Below are 27,247 nucleotides of genomic sequence, written 5' to 3'. Positions count from 1 at the left end.
AAGGGGATAGGGATATTTCACAGACACCTGATTAATTCCTCTGTAGTGAATGGCCGAAGACCACCACCCAGTTTTTCCACAAAGAAGAAGCCCGCCACAGCTGGAGATCTGGAAGGGCGGATGTAACCTTGCTAGAGGGCCTCTTGAATGTATCCTTCCATAGCTGCATGCTCTTTCTGGGAGAGTGGGTAGATGTGGCCTCTTTAATAATAATAATAATAATAATAATAATAATAATAATAATAATAATAAGTTAGATTTATATAGCACCTTTCAAGAAACCCAAGGACGCTTTACAATTATAGACAAGGAAAAAAAATAAAAAAATAAAAAAAAAAGAAAATAAAAATAATAATAATTAAATAAATAAATAAAAAGTCCACCAAGTAGGGGTCAGGATGTAATTCCCGTGGTGTAGCAGCCACAGTCCCACCAAAAGGCGCATGAAAACGAGTCCCACATCTCCAGCACAGCCGCCGTGACGCCGTCAGCAACATCGCTCGAACACCACGCCATGGATCCACAAAGCGAGCACAGAAGCTCCGCCACGCAGAGCGCTGGTGTGTCCCAAACCGCCTGCACAGCCGCCGCGACACCACCGAGCAACATCGCCTGGAACATCACGCCAAGCACTAAAGTGCAGAGCGCTGGACAACCACGAATGTTAAATGAGCAACGAGCTCACTGCAGTCCACAGCTGGGAGCACAGGCATCACGCACAGCGAATCAAAGCCTGGAGGGAACCGACACCCAAAACTGGGTCTGGTGCTACACCACAACCGGCGGACAAAACACTCAAACAAACATCAAACCACACAAACACACAGAAAAAATAAATAAAATGAAAATAGAAAAAGAAAATAAAAATAAAATTAAAAAAGCTCTAGTGAGAAGCGGCAGCCAGAATGCGCACGACGTACTCTCAACCGGAAACGGAAACGAAAAAAAAAAGATATCCAAAAGACTTTGCGGTGTCATGCCTGGCAGCAAGTCAATCATGCAGTCGTATGAACAATGAGGTGGTAACCCACAGGCCTTTCCCTTGCTAAATACTTCCTTGAGGTCCAGATAACATTCTGGGACATTGTCACGGGAATCTGGTTGTGGACTTTCCACCGAGGTAGATGAAATGCTTATGTGAGGTTGAGCGATGCAACCCTGGAAGCAGGTGGGTGACCACTGGAGTATTTCTTTGCTTTGCCAGGAAATTAAAGGATCATGAAGCTGCAGCCAAGGGTAGCCAAGGATGATATCGTGGTCCTCCATAGAGGTGACATAGAGGGAGATGAACTCTGAATGCAACACCCCCACCTGGATGTGAAGGGGGATGGTGTGCCTAGTGACGAGACCCTCTCCTATGGGTCTTCAGTCGATGGCTTGCATGCTGAGTGTACTTTGGAGAGGGGTTGTTGGTAGGTTGAACCGCTGGATAACTGAGTCACTGATAAAGTTCCCCTCTGCCCCTGAATCAATAAACGTACAGAGGATATGCATGGAGTTTGCCAACTTTAACAGTACAGGAATCTTAAACGATTTTGAACTGAAAGTTCGTGTGGGACTCACATTATGTGCAGGACCTGCTGTGGGAGCTGCACGAGACGGACGGAGGTGACACTGTCTGAGCTGCTGCTCAGCACTCCCGCAGTAGAAGCATAAGCCCTCCCGTTTCCTCCAGAGACATTCGGAACGTGTCAACCGGGTACGAGATAGATCCATGGGTAAATTGCTTTTAGATGGCTGAACTGGCCGAGCGCTTTCCTGAATGGAGGGGCGGTGTGACAATAGATGGTCCAGGTGGATGGCTAGGTCGATGAGTGAATCTAGAGTGCATTGTTCACTTTTGCAGGCGAGCTCACTGAGAATCTCGGGACGCAAACCTTGATGAAAGACTGCTTTCAACGCTGGATCATTCCACCCACTGGTGGCCGTCAGTGTCCTGAAGTCCAAAGTGTATTCAGCCACGCTAAGATAACACTGGGAAATGTTGAGAAGGTTCTCTCCTACTTCAATCCCCTCAGGTTCATGGAGGGGCGGTGTGACAATAGATGGTCCAGGTGGATGGCTAGGTCAATGAATGAATCTAGAGTGCATTGTTCATCTTTGTAGGCGAGCTCACTGAGAATCTCGGGACGCAAACCTTGATGAAAGACTGCCTTCAACGCTGGATCATTCCACCCACTGGTGGCCGTCAGTGTCCTGAAGTCCAAAGTGTATTCAGCCACGCTAAGAGAACACTGGGAAATGTTGAGAAGGTTCTCTCCTACTTCAATCCCCTCAGGTTCATGATCAAATACCCTCTTGAATTGAGCGAGAAATTGCTCGTAAGATTTCATTTGCTCACCTCTTTGGTTCCAAACAGCACTGGCCCATCAGAGTGCTTTACCGGTGAGAAAAGAGAGGAACTTTGCAATTTTATGTTCTTCAGACAGGTTAGGCATGGAAGCAAAATACATGGAGCATTGTAGCAAGAAACCCTTACATGCATTAGTGTTTCCCACGAATCTTTCCAGAGCAGGAAGTTGCAGCGTGGGGTTTGGAGGAGCCTAGCACACTAGGAGGGCCTGCAACATCACAGAAGCTAGTTGAGCCATTCTTGTGTTGAGGTCTGCTTGCATCTGCTGATGTTCTCCCAGAAGGCATTCCAGGGTGTTAAGCGCAGTTTGTTTCACTTCCTCTGCTACATCCATAATGGCGAAGTATCCTGTCAGAGTGCAGGCACTTACAAATGTATGTGCAGAAGAAGGGGTGACGCAAACTGTAAACAAATCCAAATCGAGAGACAGAAATTGTGGTCGGTAGCAAGCGAAGGTCGGGCGATTAGCAAACAACGTGGTAGAGAAAAGACAAAGGGCAAAAACATGAGAGAGTAAGCAAAGGTCAGAAATAGAGAGGCAGTCAGAATAAACACGGCTTGGTATGAACTGAATGGAGCAGAACGATACTTCACACTGACATGGTGTGTGTGCGAGGCTTAAATGGGGAGAGCGGTGATTAAGGAAATGAGTGTCAGCTGAGATCAGTAATCGGGAGACGGGGGGGCGCTGTGAAACTTGGGGATTGTAGTTGAAGGTGTCCATGTTTGTAGTCGAAGTGTTCTCAGCTGATTTACTGGCACTATCTAGTATTATTTTTGCTGCTGGTTACATAATGAGAGTTAATCTGGAAAATGAGCACTGTTATATGAGTACATCACACTCTAAATAAAAGGACAATATTCATCCACTGTGATTTAGGCTAGAACATATAAAACAGATGTAAAGCTATAAAATACAAACAGCCCGAGAGGTGTGTGATGCCTGATGTGAACTTCCCCCTGAGCCGAGTGACGTATGTAAGTAAACAGTCTAAATTCTCTGATCTGCTGCTACTGGGCAAACACTCATAAATCAGCTCTTTCACTTATTTGAAAAGAACCACTGATAACAAAGACACCTAGATCTCTACCCTCACACCCCCAACTCCACATCAACAATTTTACTTCTTACTACATCAAAATGAGATTACTCATTCTCATGACTTAATTCTTCAGAGGATAACAACTGAAAAGTGAGAACTTTCCTCAAGCACGTCGGCGAGATTCGGAGAGGAATGGCGAGCATGAGTTAGAGATTTACTGCTACAGTTTACACTGGGCCTTCACACTGCACCTCCAAGTCCAGATGAGAAGTTTCCCAAGCTCTTTTTCATTTCTGCCCTTGGCCAAAGATGTTTCTTCCTCCAGTTTGACTGAGGAAAAGACAAGCGAGACAAAATAATAACGTATAGTATTCAGAAAAACAGCAGTGTGGATCTGCATCTATTATCAATTCAAAATTTGAAACTAAGGTAGATGGAAAAGCATTGCATCTGCTGATCCATTTGAATCCATTCAATACACAATGTTACAGAAATTAAATAAGAAATGAAACATCTGTTATAGGAAAATAATCAACAACAGGGTGGTGTCATGCGGATTTAGGATCTGTCGTGAAGATCTTCCCAGGGGAAAATACATTGACTGTTCCAAAGCACTGATACTGGAGACTCCTTCCATAAATGATAAATGAGCATCTCCTTACAGAAAGATTCACCATATCAAAGGTTAGAAATTTGTATTATTAGTCTTTGATTGGGTGAAGTGATCGTCATACAAGGGAGGGGTTAATGTTCTGAGAGGGAAAAAAAACACCTCAGAATTTCCGATATTAAGTTTTGTACATTTACAAGAAAAAACTTGGATATTCTCTGAAATTATAAAGATGTGAATTTCTGAGAAAAAAAACCCCTCATAAATACTGAGATTAAAAAGTCAAAAATTTACAAGGGTGGCACGGTGGTGTAGTGGTTAGCGCTGTCGCCTCACAGCAAGAAGGTCCTGGGTTCGAGCCCCGGGGCCGGCGAGGGCCTTTCTGTGTGGAGTTTGCATGTTCTCCCCATGTCCGCGTGGGTTTCCTCCGGGTGCTCCGGTTTCCCCCACAGTCCAAAGACATGCAGGTTAGGTTAACTGGTGACTCTAAATTGACCGTAGGTGTGAGTGTGAATGGTTGTCTGTGTCTATGTGTCAGCCCTGTGATGACCTGGCGACTTGTCCAGGGTGTACCCCACCTTTCGCCCGTAGTCAGCTGGGATAGGCTCCAGCTTGCCTGCGACCCTGTAGAAGGATAAAGCGGCTAGAGATAATGAGATGAGATGAGATGAGAAAAATTTACAAGAACCAAAACTCGGATATTCTCTAAGATGATAATCATGTGCTTCCCGGCTGCAGTGCATTCTGGGAAATGTAGTTGAAAATCTCTTAGCACTTTATTCTTTTTTGGTATAAATACGGAGGTGATTAGAGAAAATCGCATGTGCTGATTGGTCAACAAATTCGGACTATATTATATAATGTAATCACCTTGAGCAACTCAGCAAAATGGCGGCCACTCACTTCATCACCGTAAGGAAGAATTACAAATGATGAAAGAAAGTGCTGTTCCTAAAAGCACTAAAGATGCTACGAAATTTGGTCTAAAACTATTCAAAGGTAAGGTGAATAGTTGGGACTATGATTTATTTTATCAATTTCAAAACAAAGTATTTTATGTGAGTCGGCATAGATAAATGACAAGTCTGTGCCGCACCTTTATTACATTTGCATGACGCTTTTAAGTTTGAAATAAATAATTTTTATGAATATGATTTTTTTAATAATCACCTGTATATTTATACTAAAACAGTTAACCGCCTCAGGCTCAGTGAATATCGGTGAATAAAAACCAAGATGAATATTGTGCAACTGTGTCGGAAAGACTGCATTTCCTATAAGTCTCGGCTCAGCCATCATGTCTGCGGTGTAATGACATTGAGCCAAGCTTGGAAAGTGAAGCATTCTGGTTCCTAAAAAAACATTTTCAGAGGTTTATATATATATATATATATATATATATATATATATATATATATATATATATAAATTTGTGACTTTAATCTTAGATATTAACTAAGTTTTTTTTGTTGTTGTTGTTCTCAGAATATTACCCCTCCTTCTGCTTCATTATCTATCTATCTATCTATCTATCTATCTATCTATCTATCTATCTATCTATCTATCTATCTATCTGTGTACTTGTGCTTGTACGGTATCTACTTGTACATCTGCTTGTGCTTGCTTGTATCTACTTCTACTTGTATCTACTTGTGCTTTTATCTGCTTGTGCTTTTATCTGCTTGTACTTGTATCTACTGCAGTGTACTTGTGAAAATGGCAATAAACTTTATTCTATCTATCTATCTATCTATCTATCTATCTATCTATCTATCTATCTATCTATCTATCTATCTATCTATCTAGCCTACAATGGCCCTAATACACCTTCGTAATTGTCCAAGATGTCAGTATAGAAAATTAATGTTATTTAATTTAAAAAAATAAAAATAATTAAAAAAAATGTAAGGGTTCAAATAAAAACACATTAAACATATTATTTTTAGGCATCCTTTATAACGTTAATTATTCTATCCACATTAACTGGATATGAGCAATCGCACGCTCTGATCGGGTACTCTACTACAAGGCTATCAGCTCATATACTGTGAGTAGAGAAAAACAAAATGGCGGAGTGTGTTGCTGAACCAACCAAGGATGAAATAAAAACTCTACTCAAAAACAAAACCATCAAAAATACAAAAAAGCAACAAAATATGGAATAAAAGTATTTGATGGTAAGAACTTTATTTTTCAAGAATAATTATTATTGCATTTTTCACAAATCGCTACTGTCATTTCGCCGGTTTGTTTACATTCTAAGCAGAAATGATGTTGTTGGACATTTTGTATAAAGTTTTTATTTATCAAATTTGTAAAAAATAAAAAATAAAAATGCTCTGTTTCTCAAAATCCAGTGAATGTAGATAGAATAAAGCAGTTATTCCACTCAATCTCGTCGTACATGGCTTATAGTGCTACGCGCCTCGTCGGCTATCAGCTCATGTACGACTGGATTTCATGGAATAATTGTTAATGATATCCATTTATTAATTCTTAAATTGAAAATGGATTGACCACTCTACTAGTAAATTACCCATTTGTGTGAATGTGTGTGTGTTTTGGGGCCCTGCAATGGACCTGTGTCCCATCCAGGGTTGACGCGGGAATCTCGCATTCCCATCTCGCACCCAGGGTTCATGGGGGACTGAATCTGGATCCACTGCAACCCTCAATAGAATGAAGGATGATTACTGAAGAAGAAATTAATTAATTAATTAATTAATTAGTTAGTTAGTTAGTTAGTAGAATATGCCTTTAGCATATTTTGACAGGAAGCACAAGGCACTGTACACTGACACTCAGGAATGATACACACACTAGTAACAAAACCATCATCTGTGATACAGCTTTACAGGTGAAAGAATAAACAGAGCCCGATATCACACTCTATTACCCATCAATAACAGTCTAACAGTAAATAAACCTTAGCATTTTTAAAAACCCAGACAGGAATCTATAACACTATCTGATATCAACTTTTAATAAACCTTCAATTCTTTACAATGCCATGAGACAGAAAATGTTCAATTCATTCACAAGCTCATAGTGATGGCACTCATGATGGTGGTGTCTGCTGCGTGACGCTGTGCCTTCAGTTCCCAATTTCGCTCTGTAAAAGCCTTGTTGTTGATCCTAATAGACTGAAAAAACATATATTATGAGATTAGCTGCTGAAAAGGGCGAGCACGATGTTTCCCTAAATGCCGTTTTAAAATAAACTAAAGCCTCTCCTTCCTATTAGCGACGTACTGCTAGTACAAGAACGAATGTGCAGCTGACAAGAGTACTAAGAAGGTCTGTTCTGTTTGCGCTTCAAGTGAATAACTTAAATAAGCATGGTCAGTGTAAATAAACGCAGCATGACAAGGTACAGAGGAAGCGAGCCTCGCATAGTTAGTTTTCTGTATTTGGAAGTGAGGCCTTAATTAAGGTGGTGGGCCAGATAGGATTACTGACTGATTCCGCATTGCGAGAGCTTGACACTGAGCAAGCAAACAAGGTAACAACATCCAGAAGTGTGCTTTTCTCCCTTGGCCTGCATGTGAGTGTGTGTGTGTGTGGGGGGGGGTAATTAAACTTATCACCACAGACCCGGACCCGAAAATAAACCAAAATGAAACAGTCAAGCTATGAATGATATGATCTTCCAGATCAGCGAAGTAGTCGAGTGTTCTGCTTTTCTGAAGATGGGCTTCTGGTTATTTTACTACACACGCACACACACAGAGAGAGAAAGAGAGAGAGAGAGTGACACAGAGAGAGAGAGAGCGCGACAGAGAGAGAGAGAAACAGAGAGAAACAGAGAGAGAGTGACAGAAACAGAGAGAGAAACAGAGGGACAGAGAGAGTGAGAGAGAGATAGACAGAGAGCGAGAGAGATTTGAAAGAGAAAGCGAGAAATTAGAGAGAGATTTGAAAGATTTGAGAGAGAGAGCGACAGAAAGATAGAGGGGAAGAGAGAGATAAACAGAGAGAGAGAGAGAGAAGGGGGAGAGAGATAAACAGAGAGAGAGAGACAGAGAAACAGAGAGAGAGTGATAGAGAAACAGAGAGAGAAACAGAGAGCGACAGAGAGAGTGAGAGAGAGACAGAGAGCAAGAGAGATTTGAAAGAGAAAGCGAGAGATTAGAGAGAGATTTGAAAGATTTGAGAGAGAGAGAAGGAGAGAGGGGAAGAGAGAGATAAACAGAGAGATAGAGTGAGAGAGAGAGATAAACAGAGAGAGAGAGAAACAGTGAGAGAGACCGAGGGAGACAGAGAAAGACAGAGAGAGAGAAACAGAGAGAAACAGAGAGTGACAGAGAAACAGAGAGAGAAACAGAGAGCGACAGAGAGAGAGAGAGATTTGAAAGAGAAAGCAAGAGATTAGAGAGAGATTTGAAAGATTTGAGAGAGAGAGAGAGAGAGAGAGAGAGAGAGAGAGAGAGAAAGAGAGGGGGGGAAGAGAGAGATAAACAGAGAGAGAGAAACAGTGAGAGAGAGCGAGGGAGAGAGAAAGACAGACAGAGAGAGAGAGCGACAGAGAGAGAGAAACAGAGAGTGACAGAGAAACAGAGAGAGAAACAGAGAGCGACAGAGAGAGAGAGATTTGAAAAAGAAAGCAAGAGATTAGAGAGAGATTTGAAAGATTTGAGAGAGAGAGAGAGAGAGAGGAAGAGAGAGATAAACAGAGAGAGAAACAGTGAGAGAGAGAGCGAGGGAGAAAGACAGAGAGAGAGAGAGAGAGAGAGAGAGAGAGAGAGAGATGGATATACTGAGTATCTCTCCACTTGCCTTTGGCTCCTATTAAACTCAGGAGTGTGTGAACTGAGCGCTCGCGGGGTTTTCTTCGGATCGCTCGCGCCCCCTGTGGACGACCTTTAAAATTACTCCAAAACTCAGTCACGGCGGATTTTGGAGCCTCCCCGGTTTCTAAAAACACAACTTGTGTGTTTACATGTCAGAACTTTTGAATGGAAACGGTAATAAATGATAAACCAGGCTGAGCTCACCGGAGCCTCGCCGTCTGTTAGTGTCACGTGACTTTCTCTGAGTCTCTGTGAGGGTAATATGACTCGGTTAAAAACGCCGAACTGTAACTGTGCGGTAAAGCTGTGGGTTCGAACACAGCAGAACCTGCTACCTTTTATATCTCCCGTGTTGCACTGAGCTCTTCATGAAGGACTGGTCCTTCTGTGTAAACACGGTCACAGCCGTGAGGTGTGTGGAATGAAACGGGAAGCGCAGCTCTGTCTCAGCGCCTGATGGAGACGCGGAACCGGGAGCGGGAGCTAATTGGCGAGGCGGAGGTGGAGAGCGGGGACGTGTCGGGTTCAGAGGCGTGACGCACGCGCGAGCGCGCGCCGCTCTGAGCTCGTCCAATCACCGCGCGTGCGCTCTTATAAAGACCGCGCGCGCCTCTCGCGGAGCGCAGGTTTCGGACTCCATTTGGAAATAAAGCAGTGCGGCGCGCGCGCATCTTCTTCGCGGGACCAAAAGAGAAGAGAAGAGAAGAGAAAAGAGGAGCGCTTTCTCTCGCGAGAGTTGTGCTCACGAGAAGTGTCTCAAGAGCGCGAGACTGAACTGAACAGGATTTCGGACGTTGTTGGAAAGAAATAATAATAATAAATACATAAACAAAATACATAAATATTTCCAGTGACCGAGGTGTGAGATATTAATTAGGAGTCGGAGGCGCGCTCAGAAGTGTGTTAGTGAGGGAGAAAAAAACTTCAAGGACTTTTTTAAAGGCGTCTCGAGCCGCTTTGACTGTTGTTTTTTTTTTTTTTTTAAACCCGAAAAGCGTCTCGTATGAATCTCCTCGACCCCTACCTCAAAATGACGGACGAGCAAGATAAGGGTCTGTCGGACGCACCGAGTCCGAGTATGTCTGAGGATTCGGCGGGGTCTCCGTGTCCGTCTGCCTCCGGCTCGGGCTCGTGCTCGGACGTGGAGAGCGGCGGCGGGCGCGCGCGCGACAACGGCGGCGAGCTGAAAAAGGATGTTGACGACGAGCACGAGAACAACGAGAAGTTCCCGCAGTGCATCCGCGAGGCCGTGTCGCAGGTGCTCAAGGGCTACGACTGGACGCTCGTGCCCGTACCGGTGCGCGTGCACGGCGCCAGCAAAAACAAGCCGCACGTGAAAAGGCCCATGAACGCGTTCATGGTGTGGGCGCAGGCCGCGCGCCGCAAACTCGCAGATCAGTATCCTCATCTACACAACGCCGAGCTGAGCAAGACCCTGGGCAAGTTATGGAGGTAAGTCAACAAGTTCACGAGCATGTTCGTGAAACACAATCTGTGTTTGGGTGTGAGGTTCAAGACATCACACAACAAACAGCCTTCTAGTGCATGTCTTATAACACATATATAAACTACAATACTGAATGAACTCTTCAGGTGTTCGCTAGCACTGTTTTGTGTCAGACTTCATTCCCTTAAATGTTCCGTTCGTGTTCACATGTTCGTTTTTCTTTCCTTTTTGCTCAGGTTGCTGAACGACGTGGAGAAGCGTCCGTTCGTGGAAGAGGCTGAGCGCCTGCGTGTGCAACACAAGAAGGATCACCCTGACTACAAGTACCAGCCACGGCGAAGGAAATCAGCCAAGAATGGGCAGGGCGAGGGGGAAGAAGGTGCTGAGCACACACATGTCTCCACCAACGCCATCTTCAAGGCACTGCAGCAGGCCGATTCTCCAGCATCCAGCATGGGAGAGGTGCACTCCCCCAGCGAGCAGTCAGGTAAGGACACAATGCCACTAAGAGGCTTTCTTTAACGTATAAATAATTGAATTGCTCCGTGTCGTCTTGGGTGATATTCACTGATGAGGCTAGTTAGGAATAATCCTGGTTCAGAATTTATAATTTTATGGAAAGTGTTGCTTCAGATGTGTTCAGTTTTACTCTACTTAACACACAGGCCAATCCCAGGGTCCCCCGACTCCGCCCACCACCCCCAAAATTGACGCTCAGGCAGGCAAAAATGAGCCAAAGCGCGAGGGCCGTCCACTCCAGGATGGCATCGGAGTTACTGTTGGCTCTGGCGGGCAGCGTCAGCTTAACATCGATTTCCGCGATGTGGATCTGGGTGAACTGAGCACCGACGTCATCTCACACATGGAGAGCTTTGACGTGGCCGAATTTGACCAGTACCTGCCACCTAATGGGCACCCCGGGCATGGCTGGATGGGCTCGGCGGGTGCCGGTTGGATGGCCAAGAGTCCGGGCTCCAGCCCTCAGGTGGGTGCTGCCAGCCCTGGTGAGGATCAAACCCAGCAGAGGACAACGCACATCAAAACCGAGCAGCTAAGTCCTAGCCATTACGGTTCCTTTAACCTGCAGCACTACACCACTTCCACTTCGTCCTCTGCCTTCCCATCATGCCTCAGCCGGCCGCAGTACGACTACACCGACCAGCAAGGCAGCGCCACGTCCTATTACTCAGCAGGCCAGAGCTCCATTTACTCCACCTTTAACTACATGAGTCCCAGCCAGAGGCCCATGTACACCCCCATCACCGAGAACCAATCAGGCCACAGCCCCCAGCACTGGGACCAACAGCCTGTCTACACACAGCTCTCCAGACCCTGAGAAAACACACACTCTCTCACACACACATACACACACACACACTCTCTCACACACACACACACACTCACAAACGCACACATGCAGTGAAGATTATTTAACAAGGCTGATTGCTCCACATAGAGACCCTCCATCACTCTTCCTGTAAATCACACACTTGAATACTCATCAGAGGAAGACTGAAAGGAAAGCTGGACTTTAAAAAGAAGAGCAGCTCACGACGTGCCTTTTTCACCTTGAAATCGCCTGATGCCAACGAGATATATATTTTTAGCCTTGGTTGCGAGAAAAGAGAAACATTTTTCTGCGAAAAGAAGAATCCTCTGTGAGGACTTAATGAACTATTGTATTTTAGTATGTACTGTGTATGTTTTCTTACCTTTTCCATAGCTGATAGGGATTTTATTCTGTAGGGAAACGGTTTATTTTTTACTAAACCACTCTTAACAGTCCTGCCTAGTCATCCTCATGGTATTTTTTATTTTTTTTTAAATGGCCTCTAGGATTCCGTTTGCTGCGCTAGTGGACCTTCATGCCGTTGCGTCCTACATTAAGTTCACGTGCTTGTATTTATGATTATTAAAACATTCCTGATGCTTTAGAGTGGTGTATTTTTTAATGGTTTTATATGACATGTCTGCTTTGTGCACCATCAGTGCCTGGTCTTGTGGGGTTTTTTTTGTGCTTTTTTTTTTTTTGTCGAGGTAGAATGTGCAGCTGAGAATTGACTTAGTGCCTGAGAGTGACAGGAAGTGACCTTTGACCCCATGTCATTATTTCTAGTCAGCAGTGATACTGGGCTCATCTTTCTACCCCGACCCCTTTTTTCTGTTCAGTCTTAACCTCTTCTAATTTATTTATTAGTCTTAATTTTATTTCAGATTAATTAAGTGCAGTGTATTCATTAATACTGTAAGCAACTAATTATTTGTTTTTTGGAAGTTAAGTTTCCCTTCTGGATATTGTAATGTTTAATCCAAGTCATTAAACCGGAAGGAGTGCTACTTAATATGGTACAGTTCTGTAATCATCATGTTTATTTATCATATCTAGATGTCTCTATTTTAAATGTTTATTTCTCTCTCTCTCTCTTCTTCTTCTTTTGTGCTAGCCAGAATTGATGATGAAGTACTGTCAAGGCTGATCAAACTGGAACAGCTTTCTTCCATCAGGAAGTTTTTTTGTTTGTTTGTGTGTGTGTGTGTGTGTGTGTGTGTGTGTGTGTGTGTGTGTGTGTGTGTGTGCGCGCGCGTGCGTGCGTGTTTATAAAGATACCAGAGATTTCACATCAAATCTTTTCTAAGATCGATTTTTTCCATGCCACATATCTTATTACTGATGTTACATTTTCCAAGCATTTTTTTTCTTTCATCAGATTTAACATAATTTTCTTTCAATAATTGCATTTTTTATTATATTTGCAATAAAAGTAAAAAAAAAAAAATCTCTAAAAATAAAAGTGTAGCTTGTTTCTTTTTCACTTTTCACAAAACATAGTGAATAAATCACCATTGAAGGATAAATATCATTCAGTATCCTCTCTTTTTGTTCATTTATTATTATTATTACTTTATTAAAAGTGATGGGGATGTTCTGTTTAAAACCTTGATCTTCAGGAAGTGATTTGTGCTGGTCAGGGTGGATCTGATAGTGGACCTGAAGCCTGTTCTGGGAACACATGGCACAAAGACTCCAATCCCTCGCTGAGCAGAATACACACGTTCACACACTCATTCACACGGGTAATTTAGCACAGTCCATCCACCTACTGACATGAATTGGGGAGGTGAAGAACCCAGAGGAAACCCACACAGAGAACACGAGAGAAAGCTGAGCTCAGAACCCACTCTGAAGATAATTAAGCTGATATTACACAAAATAATTTACATTGCCTTATTATTAATAGTACTAGTGGTGGTAGTAGTAATAATTTTGCTGTAGTTGCTAAGTATTTTGCTTAATTATTAACAGATTAATAAACTTATCTTAAGACATTTCCAGGTGCAGATGTTTTTACAGTCAAAATCTAAAACCTAACACAAACGAAAAACCGCACATTTGAATTTTATCTGCTCAACATTTTTTCCTCCGTTCTGCTTTTCAAATTCTTCCTTCACAGAACACACATATTGTCCTTTTTTCCTCTTTCAAAGGTCAATGAAAGGAAATACTGAGACACTGAGCAACAGAAAGTAATATTCTTGTGTTTTGGGTTTGTTTTTTTTTTGTTTTTGTTTTTTCATGTTGCTGTTCAGTATTGGATACCAGCATGGTACTGAGTTACACTTTATAAGCTAATGGCTAGTAACACAATATGATTCTTCATGTCCTTCGTCCTCATTGGAATCTACTTCATTTTACAATTGGGATGTCAGATCAGAGTTGTGTACTTCCTAACAGACAGTTGTATATTTTCACTTTGTTAGAGCATCAGATGATCGTTCTGCTTTTGCATGTTGGAAACGTGTTGGCTTCCACACCTCCTGCAGTGTTTACAGAGTGTATGGTATGTTACACACATGTTAAGGTGAGCAGATGGGCCTCGCTGTGTGTTTGGCCGAGGGAAAGGTCAGAGGTCAATCATCGCCAGCTGTTCCACAGTCGAAGGGTATATGTATGCACCGAACTCTCTTCAGTATAACACTGCGGTCGATAATTTGCACCTCATTTAAATAATGGAATTTTGTAGTTTCATTAGAAATATTAGGTATTAAATCAATTACTCCTACACTACATGATCAGTTTTGAGCCATTTAAGCTACAAACAGCATACAGGGGTCTGCAAAAGTAGGTATACAGTAAGGATTATTCCAGTATTACCAGTATTATAATAGTGGTGCTAAGTTTCATTTAATACTAGAATTCATTAAAAGATAGGGTTTTTGCACGCAAGCCACGTTCCGTTGATGCCATGATTCAGTTCATACAGGAGGCTTGCCAGGAAATTGATGCTGATAAAGACCTTTGTGCCAGAGTGTGCATGGGTGTCCACACTCAACTAGTGGAGTGTGTGAATGCCAGGGGAAACAGTTTGAACATTTGAGGGATTAATATCTTTATTATTGATATGTTATTATTAATATGTTTTTATAATCAATAAAATAACATTTTGTGCAAAAGTTTTGTTTTTCATTGCTGTATACCTACTTTTGCAGCCCCCTGTATATTAGACTAGCAGGTGACCCAGTGTTGCGTGGGCTTTGCAAAATTCTGGGTTGCCCCCAGACTTCCATGTCAAATTTGGTGAAGATCTGTCAAGAAATGGTGATGTTAACTCAAGACAAACAAAAATCCAAACATCCACCACCCAGGGGCCCACCAGGGACCCCCTGGGTCCCAAATATGGAATTTCTGACTTCTGCCAAATTGTGGCTATCTCCTGTACCTGTGTGCCAAGTTTAGTGAAGATCTATCAAGAGTTTGTGTTGATAAATGTACCGTGAAAGGCATTGAAGGAGGGGGTGGGTGGATGTTGTGCCCCCCAGGGACCTCCCTGGGGCCCGTACATGAATTTTGTTTATATCTGCAAAATTCCAGGTCATCCCCGGAGCTACTTGCCAAATTTGGTGAAAATCCGTCGAGAACTGGCGACGTTTGTGCAAGACAAACAAACAAACTTTGCCGCTTATTATATATAGATTATGTCTAATTACTAGTGTTAAACTTACACATATTTATACCATAACATTGCTGAACTTTGGTTATTCTGATTGGTCAGATTGTACGTTTACATTATCTATCTTTAAGGTTATGACATTTTGCTCTGGCCACCCCACACTAACTCTGTGGCCCACCTTGACCACCCTGTCATGATGTTCTAAAGTTGCCACTGCATTGTTACTATGGAAACAATACCATATTAGAAGGAACACATTGTATAGCGTTTCTATAGTAACAATGCAGCTGCAGCTTCAGAACATTATGACAGGGTGGTCAAGGTGGGCCACAGAGTTAGTGTGGGGTGGCCTAAGCAAAATGTCATAGTCTTAATGCCAGAAGATATAAACGGACAATCCTATACTTTGTCACATGGTATTTCAGCTTCTGCTAATTTCTATATTTTGATTATAATCTGTTGTCAAGTTTGTAGCAAGTTTGTTTTTTTTTTTAATATGTTTTTAGTTTTTGAATAAGACAGGTGTTTCAAAAGATTTGATATAATTTCACAATCTAATAACTTTGCCAGGCGGCACGGTGGTGTAGTGGTTAGCGCTGTCGCCTCACAGCAAGAAGGTCCGGGTTCGAGCCCCGTGGCTGGCGAGGGCCTTTCTGTGTGGAGTTTGCATGTTCTCCCCGTGTCCGCGTGGGTTTCCTCCGGGTGCTCCGGTTTCCCCCACAGTCCAAAGACATACAGGTTAGGTTAACTGGTGACTCTAAATTGACCGTGAGTGTGAATGGTTGTCTGTGTTTATGTGTCAGCCCTGTGATGACCTGGCGACTTGTCCAGGGTGTACCCTGCCTTTCGCCCATAGTCAGCTGGGATAGGCTCCAGCTTGCCTGTGACCCTGTAGAACAAGATAAAGCGGCTAGAGATAATGAGATGAGATGAACAACTTTGCCAATTCATGTTCAGTTGACCTCAAATTTTAACAGCATGTGCTAAGGTCAAAATTTTATGTTTAATGTTTTATTGTTTATCTTTTTCGGTATAGAAATGCCATTCACTGGAAAAGAAAAGGCGTTTTGTGTTAGAGTATGTTCTAACACAGTCAAACAAGACTGTGCGGCATGGATTTATTAGAGAATTGTCTAAAAATGCACTGTTACCAGAAAAAAGACTGTTACCAAAGACGATGATACCGCAGCGTTTTTGGCAGGAGCTGGACTACCGACTTGATGTGTGCTGTGTCTCAGGTGGCGCAAGTACTGAAAATTTGTGAAATCATTCATGGAATCTACATACCTTTGAATTTCTCATTCAAATTTTGAGGAATAAATCTTATATTTCTCAACATTAAACCTGTTAAGTTTCATGTGCCTAGACTATGTAGTTTCTGGGATGTTTATATCTCAAATAATATCAAATTTTTTGAAACACCCTGTATAATACAGTAATCGAGAGCTGGCTATATACAGTATGTTTATTAATCACTGGGAATACAAGGTTATATAACTTTGTATTAATAAGTTTGCTGTTTGCTTTAATGTTGTAGGATGGTAGTTGATGATCTAAGCCAACAACTCAAATGCAAAAAAAAAAAAAAACCCTCAATCAGCGAGTTACTGTATAAACCTTGAATCTCACTTATGTTGTATTTGGTGTTGTTCTAAATGTTGGTGCCTTTTAGTTTTAGTGACGCTGGTATACTGTATACTGTAGCTAGACTTGCTGGAGTCTGCGTTTACAGTCTGTGCTTACACTCTCTCACCATGCAAACCTCTTGAAATAATCTGTTCTCTCTCTCTCTCTCTCTCTCTCTCTCTCAGTGTAATGCCAGTGCCAGGTCCTGACACACTTCTCTCACACCTCCAAACCTCTGTGATTCATACTGATACTTTCCTTCTGCTTGGAGCTGCTGCACTTGTGGCTCAATTTCTGCTGCCATGGACACTCCCACATGGATGATACAAAGATGATCCAAGGCATTTCCTCAAAAATAGTTTACGCCTTTAGTGAATAAACTTATCTGAACATTTCTTGTCCTCATCTCAGAATCATGAACAATATGATCACACCAAACACTCCATATCCTTTCAACACACTTAGTTCTGTTTGACTTGACTCTTCTACAACTGTACACTGTAATGATTTACAGTATCTGGTGTCACTCAGTAGAGGATGGATTGAACATGAAACAGAGAGGCGAGACAACAACATAAACCGAATACAAATACAAAAGTCTAAATGCTGTAGACCAAAAATGGCTTAAAAAATAATTAAACGTTTCAACATTAAAAAAATACTATAAACGATAATCAGTAAGCCATAATAAATGAAACAAAGTCGATATTTGGTGTGAGACAACCCTTAGTCTCAGGTACAATGAGTGCAGTTTTATAAGGAAATGAGCTGTCGGTTTTACTGAGCATCTTTCAGAACCAGCCACAGTTCTTCTGGACACTTTGACTGTCACACTTGCTTCTTAATTTTGTACCAAAACCCAGTAGACTTCATTATGTTTTCTTTCTTAATTTGAAAAGTGGTCTCTTATGTAATATGCTGCAACAGATACAAACTTTTTTTTGAAGTAACCTTTAATTTTGTGCTGGAAAATTAATGTTTGGGGGCGGCACGGTGGTGTAGTGGTTAGCACTGTCGCCTCACAGCAAGAAGGTCCGGGTTCAAGCCCCATGGCCGGCGAGGGCCTTTCTGTGAGGAGTTTGCGTGTTCTCCCCGTGTCCACGTGGGTTTCCTCCAGGTGCTCCGGTTTCCCCCACAGTCCAAAGACATGCAGGTTAGGTTAACTGGTGGCTCTAAATTGACCGTAGGTGTGAATGTGAGTGTGAATGGTTGTCTGTGTCTATGTGTCAGCCCTGTGATGACCTGGCGACTTGTCCAGGGTGTACCCCGCCTTTCGCCCGTAGTCAGCTGGGATAGGCTCCAGCTTGCCTGCGACCCTGTAGAACAGGATAAAGCAGTTAGAGATAATGAGATGAGATGAGATTAATGTTTGGAATGCTAAAATGTTTTTGTACTGACTCGATAATGTAGAAGTCATAAAAGAGAAATCTATAATAAAGTTTGTATGAAAAAAATACGGTGCCTTAGACTTTTGCACAGTACTGTATGTGTGGCAGGTGGCACAATGGTGTAGTGGTTAACACTGTCGCCTCACAGCAAGAAGGTTCTGGGTTTGAGCCCAATGGCTGACAAGGGCCTTTCTATGTGGAGTTTGCATGTTCTCCCCATGTCTGCGTGGGTTTCCTCCAGGTGCTCTGGTTTCCCCCGTAGTCCAAAGACATGCAGGTTAGGCTAATTGGTGGCTCTGAATTGTCCATAGGTGTGAATGTGAGTGTGAATGGTCATTTGTCTCTATGTGTCAGCCCTGTGATGACCTGGCGGCTTGTCCAGGGTGTACCCCGCCTCTCGCCCATAGTCAGCTGGGATAGGCTCCAGCTTGCCCACGACCCTGCACAGGATAAGTGGCTACAGATAATGGATGGATGGATGTGTGACATGATCAGGTGTAGTGCAGTAGCTGATGGTAAATGGAGTCCTGCTTTGTATTCGGCATAACCATTAAACCCAACTGCATAATATTGTTTAAGTTCCCCTTGTGCCGCCTCTGTGACCTATAAGGCATGGACTCCACAAGACCTCTGAAGGTATTCTGTGGTATCTGGCACCAAGATGCCTCAATCTCAATCTGATCAAGCATCTGTGGGATGTGCTGGACAAACAAGTCCAATCCATGGAGGCCCCAACTCACAGCATACAGGACTTAAAGGATCAATCCTCAATCAAACTGAGATCTGGAAAATTTGGAAGCCAAGTCAATACGTTGATTTTTGTCATGTTTCTCAAACCATTCCTGAATAATGTTTACAGTGTTGCAGGGAGCATTATCCTGCTGCCATTAGGGAATACTGTTGCCATGAAGGGGTGTATTTGGTCTGCAACAATGTTGAGGTAAGTGGTATGTGTCGAAGTAACATCCACATGAAAGCCAGGACCCAAGGTTTCCCAGGAGAACATTGCCCAGAGCATCACACTACCTCCAGCAGCTTGCTTTCTTCCCATAGTGCATCCTGATGCCATCACTTCCCCAGGTAAGTGATGCACACACCTGGCCATCCACATGATGTAAAAGAAAACATGATTCTTCAGGCCAGGCCACGTTCTTCCATTACTCCATAGTCCAGTTCTGATGGTCGCAAGCACATTGTGGCCGGGGGTCAGCAGGGGTACTCTGACCGGTCTCAGATGTAACATATTCTCTTTACAGGATTTCATGACTTCAATTTAGTATCTTGTGGCTTCATGAAGTTATATTTTTAAAAAATAACTTGCAAAATTACAGAATATGCTGGATTAAGTGCTATTTTATAAGATGCTAACTAGGGAGGTTAGAGGTCATAGCAAACCACATATGTAGTGAATAGTGTGATAATTAAAGCTCTTTTCAGATACTTCGACTCAAGAACAGAATTGCCAACACGGGAAGTGTGAACAACGTGTGTGAATTTGGATCATCTGTAAAAAAAAAAAAAAAACTGGAAAGAAAATCAATGTAAGCAGCATCTGCTTAAATTTAAGCTTTCTCCATGTAAATATTGATGCAACTTTTGGACTTAAAGGAGAACTGAAGTCACTTTTAAACTTGCTTTATTTATTAATTAATATGTTATTCATTTATGTTTTCGCTTTTAATAAATTTATATCATAACTTGTATTGGCAACTAATTGCAATTAAATATTATACTTATCGGCGTATTCGTTTTTTAGCCATGTTGAATTTAGTTCGTTTGGTCCACAGCAGATGTCACTTATCCACGCGATCTTCACGAGACTTGTGCGAGACTTTGAAACGTGAAGTGTCAGCCAGATGTCAGTGCCGCCATTTTGAAAACTGTTTTCCAAACGAAATATTGCACAAAAACAAGTTTAAAATATAGCTGCAAGCAGCAATGTGGGGGCCAAGCAGCATATGAGCCAAGACGTCAGGCCAGCAGAATGCACTTGGGCCAGGTAATGCCCTTGTGCAGCTTAGTCCAAAGTTGCTATGTACCAAGTTTGGGAGAAATTGGTCAAAAATTGAGGGAGGAGAAGCATTTTAATTGATTTTCACAAAATTCAAAATGGCGGAAAATCCTCAAGGCAGAATATGACTTCATAGGGTGCAATAGATTCGGCTTGACCCACGGATTCCAGAAATAGTGGAATGTTGTTTCTACCCAAAAAGCATCATGAGATATGAGCCAAAAGACGGTTTCCCTAGTTATAGCGCCCCCTAGCAGCCAATTTGTTCCAAATGTTTTGTGGGCCTTTTTGGAGTGGTGTGGCATAAGGCTACCAAGTTTCGTTAAGGTACGCCAAAGGCCGGCCGAGATATGACCACACTTCCTGTTTCGCATCAGTGCAGCCAAATTTGATTGGCTGCCATGGCAAAACACTTACGAAATTCAAAACACTGAGCATAACTTTTGTGCGGCTTGGTCCACTTATCCTATGCACCAAGTATGGGAAAAATTGGTCAAAAATTGAGGGAGGTGAAGCATTTTAATTGATTTTCACAAAATTCAAAATGGCGGGAAAAATATCCTGCGGCAAATGACGTCATAGGGTGCGTTGGATTCGCCATGGCCCAAGGATTCCAGTGATACTACGTTTTTGAAAATCGGACATACGGTTCAAAAGTTACAAGCAGAAATGTACTTGAAACTTTCACCTGCTGGTGGCGCTAGAGGATTGGGGGTGGGGACCTAAAATTTCTTGAAGGTAATCATGAGACTGTCTAGAATGTGGGTGCAGACCAATTTTTGGGAAAATCCGACTAAATTTGCAGAAGGAGAACCATTTTATTGATTTTCACAAAATCTAAAATGGCGGAGATTCTATTCTGGTGTACATGACATCATAGGGTGCGTTGGAATCCTCTTGGCCCAAGGATTCTAGCAATACCAAGTTTTTGACAATCGGGCGTACGGTTCAAAAGTTACAAACAGAAATGTACCTCAAATTTTGACCTGTTGGTGGCGCTAGAGGGTTTGAGCTGGGCATCTGGATTTTTTTGTGGCGAGTCCTGGGATAGACTAGAATCTGTCAGAAGAATTTGAAAACATTCCTATGAAGGCTGCCGAGATATGAGCTCACTTCCTGTTTGGCGTCTTTGCAGACGTGTTTCATTGGCTGCTGTGGCCAAATAGTTTTAAATTTCAAAACACTGAGCATAACTTTTGTGCGGCTTGGTCGACTTATGCTATCAACCAAGTCTGGGAAAAATTGGTCAAAAATTGAGGGAGTTGATGCGTTTTAATTGATTTTCACAAAATTCAAAATGGCGGAAAATCTACTAGGTGGAATATGACGAGATAGGGCGATTTGGATTCGACTTGACCGAAGGACTCCAGCGATACTAAGATTTTGACGATCGGACATACGGTTCAAAAGTAACAAGCAGAAATGTACTTCCAACTTTGACCTGTTGGTGGCGCTAGAGAGTTTGAGTTGCTGAGTTGAAATTTGGTCACAAGATCCTTGAGGCAGCCTAGAATCAGAGTGCCAAGTTTAAAAACCTCTAGTCAGACGGTTCTATGCGTTGCCATAGAATTTCATTGATTTTAACAAAATTCAAAATGGCGGAAAATCCTCAAGGCAGAATATGACGTCATAGGGTGCGATGGATTCGTCTTGAGCCAAGGATTCCTGACATAGTGGAATTTTGTTTCTAGCCAAAAAGCATCATGAGATATGAGCCAAAAGTAATTTTTCCTAGTTATAGCGCCCCCTAGCGGCAAATTTATTCCAAATTTTTTGTGGGCGTTTGTGGAGGGGTGCGGCATCATGCCACCAAGTTTCGTTAAGATATGCCAAAGGGTGGCAGAGATATGAGCACACTTCCTGTTTCACGTCTGCGCAGCCAAATTTGATTGGCTGCCACGGCCAAACGCTTGAGAAATTGAAGACACAGAGCATAACTTTTATGCAGCTTGGTCCACTTATGCTATCAACCAAGTCTGGGAAAATTTGTTTAAAAATTGCGGGAGTTGATGCATTTTAACTGATTTTCACAAAATTCAAAATGGCGGGAAAACTATATGGGCGGAAAATGACTTCATGGGGTCCGTTGGATTCGTCTTGGCCCAAGGATTCCAGGGATACCAAGTTTTTGAAAATCGGAGCAACGGTTCAAAAGTTACAAGCAGAAATGTACCTGCAACTTTGACCTGTTGGTGGCGCTAAAGCTTTTAAAGGAGAGGCCTGAAATTTGCTGAGAGTAATGTTGAGACTGTCTAGAATCAGTGTGCAAAAATTCACAACTTTTTACCAGACGGTTCTATGGGCTGCCATAGACTTGCAGAGGCGGAAGAACGTTGAATAATAATAATAAGAAACAATAGAAACACTATGGGTGCCTTCGCAGCTTTGCTGTTTGGCCCCCAATGATGATTACTGCCTACTTTTTTCAAACTTTCCTGATTGCTATCAAAACAAACAAAACTTCCGGCTTGATTACATCAGCATTCGAAAGACGGCACGTGTGTCTTTTGACAATGTTGGCAGATGTCGGTCACTTTGATTTTCGCTGTATGTTTTACTTCTGTCCTACTATGTCTTGCACAGGTCTCAGCAAATCTTGTTTACGGCTATTGCTTTGACATATGGACTATATATTACATAGCATATTTCAAACACTCATAACTTGCTATAGCAGTGACAAAATAGCTATCAAAATGCATTCCTATATTTAATAAAATGAGATAAATAGAATTTTGATAATAAAAATTTGCCTTCAGTTCTCCTTTAAGTCTCCAAGTTCAGTAATTTGAACTTACAGCCTTCTGGACACTAATGGATAATTCCGACAATAATCGCTTGACTGATATAACGGCTTAAAGCAGGGATGTCCAAACTGATCCGTAAAGGGCAGTGTGGCTGCAGGTTTTCATTCCAGCCATGCAGCAGCACACCTGACTTGGCTCATTCAATCAACTGAACTGTCTTCACACAGTCAAATACTTGCAGCCACACCCACCCTTGATTAAAGGGTGGTCAGTTGATTGAATAAGCCAAATCAGGTGTGCTGCTGCATGGCTGGAATGAAAACCTGCAGCCACATGGCCCTTTATGGATCAGTTTGGACACCCCTGGCTTAAAGCGAGATGGCCTTTCGATTTCATAAAATCGGTGAAATTTAGTTCCCTCTGAAATTTGCTCACTGTGTATGTTTATATTTGCAATATCTTAAAAAAGCAGACCATTCTGTGTCTGGGAAGTTACTTTATTTGAGGGGATTATTTCCCTAGCAAATAATGTGCATGTAATCACTCGCTTTGTGTAGTCAAGCAGACAGAGGAAGTCCGTGTGCGCATGCGCAGGCTTAACTGAGTCGTCATCGTCTTCTTCATCTTTCGGGTTTTACGGCAGCTGGCAGCCAGTGTTGCATTACTGCCATCTACAGGTTTACCTTGGCCATGCCCTGACAGTTACATCATTCTGTCACTAAACGAACAGCTGATCACACCGAGGTGCTCGCTGATCGCCGAGATTTATTAGTTTGGTCCTGCGTTTCCTTTTCTTCGCAACATAACTTCTTTTCTTCTCGCTTACTGTACTCGGTCTTTCACGCATCATTTGCGCCCTCCATTTTTCTCTCCTGTTTCAAATTCGTATCCCACAATGCCTTGCGCGAACGGGGAAAGCCCACCACGTCATGCATGACGTAGTATCTTGAATGAGGTCATGGTGAAGCAGGAAAAAAATGACAGGGAATTTAGGGCCACGTGGCTCTAAATTCATTAATTATTCTTTTAGGGAAAAAAAGTAATAAAATCAGAAGTCTGTGATTCGAATTCGGTAGCTTTCGGTCCACTAAACAAAAATAATTGGGTGTCAGGGAAACTTCTTTTTATGACCTAAACGTGAAAAATGTGAAAGGCAGTCTACCTTTAATCATTCATATTCAATTGAAATAACCTGAAATGGAATTCATAGTAGAATAAACGTATTTCAGCAAATGTGAAATTCATACTGTTTTTCTGCTATTATAATACATCACTGGAGGCAAATGTATTAACAGATCAATGTCGGACTGCATATAGTACTTAGTTCCCTCTGGAAATATAGAAATGTCTAAAGCTTGTTGTCAGTTCTGGCGAGTGAGCACATCTGTTTGGCTGTGCTGACTGAGATGTGAACCGTCAAGAGATGTGGAAGTGGGGGGGAAGGGGTGTTTGGGGGGTGAAAATGAAGGACTGAGATGACTCTTGCAGAAAGACGTAAGCTCTGCCATCTGAAAAAGTCATTAGAAATGGTTCTCCCTCTCATGATGGAGGAACGGTAGCCTTTTCAAAAGCCTGGCTGATGAAACCGTTCACATGGCTTGTTTTCTTCAGTCTGGCCCAGTGTAGGCCAAATCTTGCTGAGGGCGGTGTCTCTGGCTCTGTCCATCCCCCAGAACGGTCATCACCATCGTCGTCATCATCACCTCCGTTGCCAGTAGATGTGCTGCCAGCGTGTTCCCACTGCTTAAACCCTCCTACCAGTAAAATGGTCATATTATTTTTGTTTGAGGTTTTATTTAATGGTTAAAGTGTTGGAAAAGTAAGATCTGTTATGTGTCTAGGAAGCCTTTTGGACATTCAGGTCATTTTGAATGATCGGTATCTGCAAATCAAGGTGACTAGAAATGTTTTCATCTCAAATATTGATCATCAAAATGAACGATGAAGCCCCTAAGATCCTAATTAGATCTGATCTGTAATCTCACCCAGGAAGTTACAAGAATTTTAAGATCTTAGATCACAGAAAAGTCAAAAGTCTGGTATCACAACTCACAATGTGTATAACCCTGAGATCTCACTCCCTTTCTCTATGTCCCCACCCCCCAGCCCCCACCCCTCCCGAGTACAGCCGAGCGGAAGTGGGAATGGTGTGAGTGGAGCAGCTCGTTCCTCATCCCGTAGGCAGTTTTCCCAAGAGAAAGGCATTAATATTCCAAACAGGCAGCTCACAGAGACTCTCTCCCCTCCAAACCCAATGGGTGGCCCTTTCAAATGCAAAATAACAACAAAGAAGAAGATTGGGGAGAAAAGGGAGCAAGAATCTGGCAACTTCCCAGCCTGGTAACAATATAGCTTTAAAAAGTTGCAAAGAAGAGCACAAAACCTTAAAGATAACCAAAACCAGGATCAGGCGTGGAGTTCGAAAATGAAAATTGGAATAAATAAATAAACAAGGTTTAATTAAGAATGATTTTGTAATTTGTGTGTTTGTGTGTGTGTGTGTGTGGGGGGGGGGGACAACACACAACATATCCCTGTGTATCGTTCCAAAAACACCCACAGAGAAAATATTCTGATGACAAGGAAAGCATAATTATTCTGTGGCCTCATTTTTCATTGAAGGGGAAAATACAATGTTTGAAATTATTCGGTCTGAAGAGAACTCATTAAAACCATCAGGAGCAAGCATTTGCCAATTCAGTGAAAGTCTTGGGGTGAAAACGTGTTTCTTTTCAGTTTTTTTTTTTGAGTATATACAATGTCAAGTAATCAAAGTTCTCGAGGACGATTCCTCATCTTCTTTTTACTTACTCTCATTTCCACTTTGATTCTGGAAAAATGCAGCAGCTTCCATCCTACTAACCCCTCCCTTCGCCTCCACATCACATCATCCCATCGTCATTGTCCCCCAGGAGCACCACAAAAGGGACCATTTGACCTTGGAGCATGAACCCATTTCCTCCCTTTTGAAAACGGTGCAGTTCGCAGAAAGCTTCGCTCTGCCTCAAAGGAAACTGTACATCAATACAGCGACAGCCAGCCAAACATTTAACAAAAATGCAAAAAAAAAAGGAAAAAAAAAGAAAAGGAAATGCACGTCTCACACACACACACACACACACACACACACACACACACACACACACACACACGCTGGAATCGACAGTTTGTTCATCTCCTAGCAGCAGATACACATAGTCCAAGATGTTAGCAAGTTAGCAAGCTGGGCCTTTGGTGCTCAGAGTTATTATTATTATTATTATTATTATTATTGCCAGTCAGATTCCTTGACTGCAAAGTCTGATACATAGTTACAAGTGCATCTGATGATACTGAGCAAACAGGTCAATAAAAAGATCCTTTATTTACCTTGGTGACCCTCAGGAGAAATGGTTTTATGGTTCTATAACACGTCCACTAAGTAAAGGGATGTGATGAGGGACTACTTGAGGACTCGTTCAGAAGATTTGATCAAATGAAAGGAGTCTGTGTTAAAAAGCAGAACTAAACCTTTTTTTTTCCCATGACCAAGAACAATAAGCCATTAAGCTAAAAGTCCAATACTGATCCTATGCTTGACATTAACTTAGACAGACCCTGTTCCTGTTATTATAGACATCACATCGTTAAAGAATTTTTTCTTCATCAAAATGCATAAATAACCAGAATGCTCACCGGTTTGTTAACAGAGAGCTCTGGGTAATGTATTCAAGGCATAATGTGAGTGTCACATGGAAATTTCGCATCATTTTGGAAAAAATCATAGCAGCAGTAACAAAACTCCAGAAAAGAACAAATCTTTCAAAGCTCATTTATATGTATTTTGAGATGTTGATGTCCACATTTGACACTTACATAAAATTGAGGATTTAAGGGGAGTGTTATTATACACAGCATAGATTTTTTTTAAACATTTTAACTCATGGCAAACTGAGTAACACTTCAAATAAAATGCTCAGTGGAAATTACACTTCTCCAAAACCAATGGAAATAAACCACAAATGTGATTCATGTTCATTAAAACCACTCCTTCATTTCACTAAAGTAACGCTGCATATCCTGTTACTGCACACATCCTGTGATCAGCTCATGAAAACCCAGGCACGAGCATCTGTCCCAGCGTGCAGGAATAATATCTGAGAACATAACTGATGACTGGGAGAAAGACCACAGCTAAAGCTCCACCTCATAGAGAGACACAGAGATGACAGGGACACACAGAGACGCAGACAGATAAAGTCATGTCAGTTCAAGTCTGTTTATTTGTATAGCGCTTTTAACAGCAG

The 27,247-nt window shown here is 42.2% G+C and overlaps 1 protein-coding gene across 1 annotated transcript; it reads left to right on the top strand.

Moving 5' to 3' along the window:
• Window positions 1–9,460: 9,460 nt before the first annotated feature.
• On the top strand, window positions 9,461–12,923 carry sox9a (SRY-box transcription factor 9a). Its single transcript, XM_060939492.1, has 3 exons — window positions 9,461–10,248; window positions 10,480–10,730; window positions 10,909–12,923. Exons 1-3 carry the CDS (start codon window positions 9,800–9,802, stop codon window positions 11,577–11,579), a joined length of 1,371 nt encoding a protein of 456 aa, XP_060795475.1. The 5' UTR covers window positions 9,461–9,799; the 3' UTR covers window positions 11,580–12,923.
• Window positions 12,924–27,247: the final 14,324 nt, after the last annotated feature.

This window comes from Neoarius graeffei, chromosome 14 (genome assembly GCF_027579695.1).
Source record: "Neoarius graeffei isolate fNeoGra1 chromosome 14, fNeoGra1.pri, whole genome shotgun sequence".
Taxonomy (NCBI): Eukaryota; Metazoa; Chordata; class Actinopteri; order Siluriformes; family Ariidae; genus Neoarius; species Neoarius graeffei.
This window is presented reverse-complemented; position numbering and strand designations above follow the sequence as displayed.

Excerpts from the sequence above, each read along its gene's own strand:
- sox9a (XM_060939492.1), top strand. The coding sequence starts at position 9,800 with ATGAATCTCCTCGACCCCTACCTCAAAATGACGGACGAGCAAGATAAG. Across the intron at positions 10,249-10,479 it reads ACCCTGGGCAAGTTATGGAG|GTTGCTGAACGACGTGGAGA; the intron begins GTAAGTCAACAA and ends CTTTTTGCTCAG. Across the intron at positions 10,731-10,908 it reads CTCCCCCAGCGAGCAGTCAG|GCCAATCCCAGGGTCCCCCG; the intron begins GTAAGGACACAA and ends CTTAACACACAG.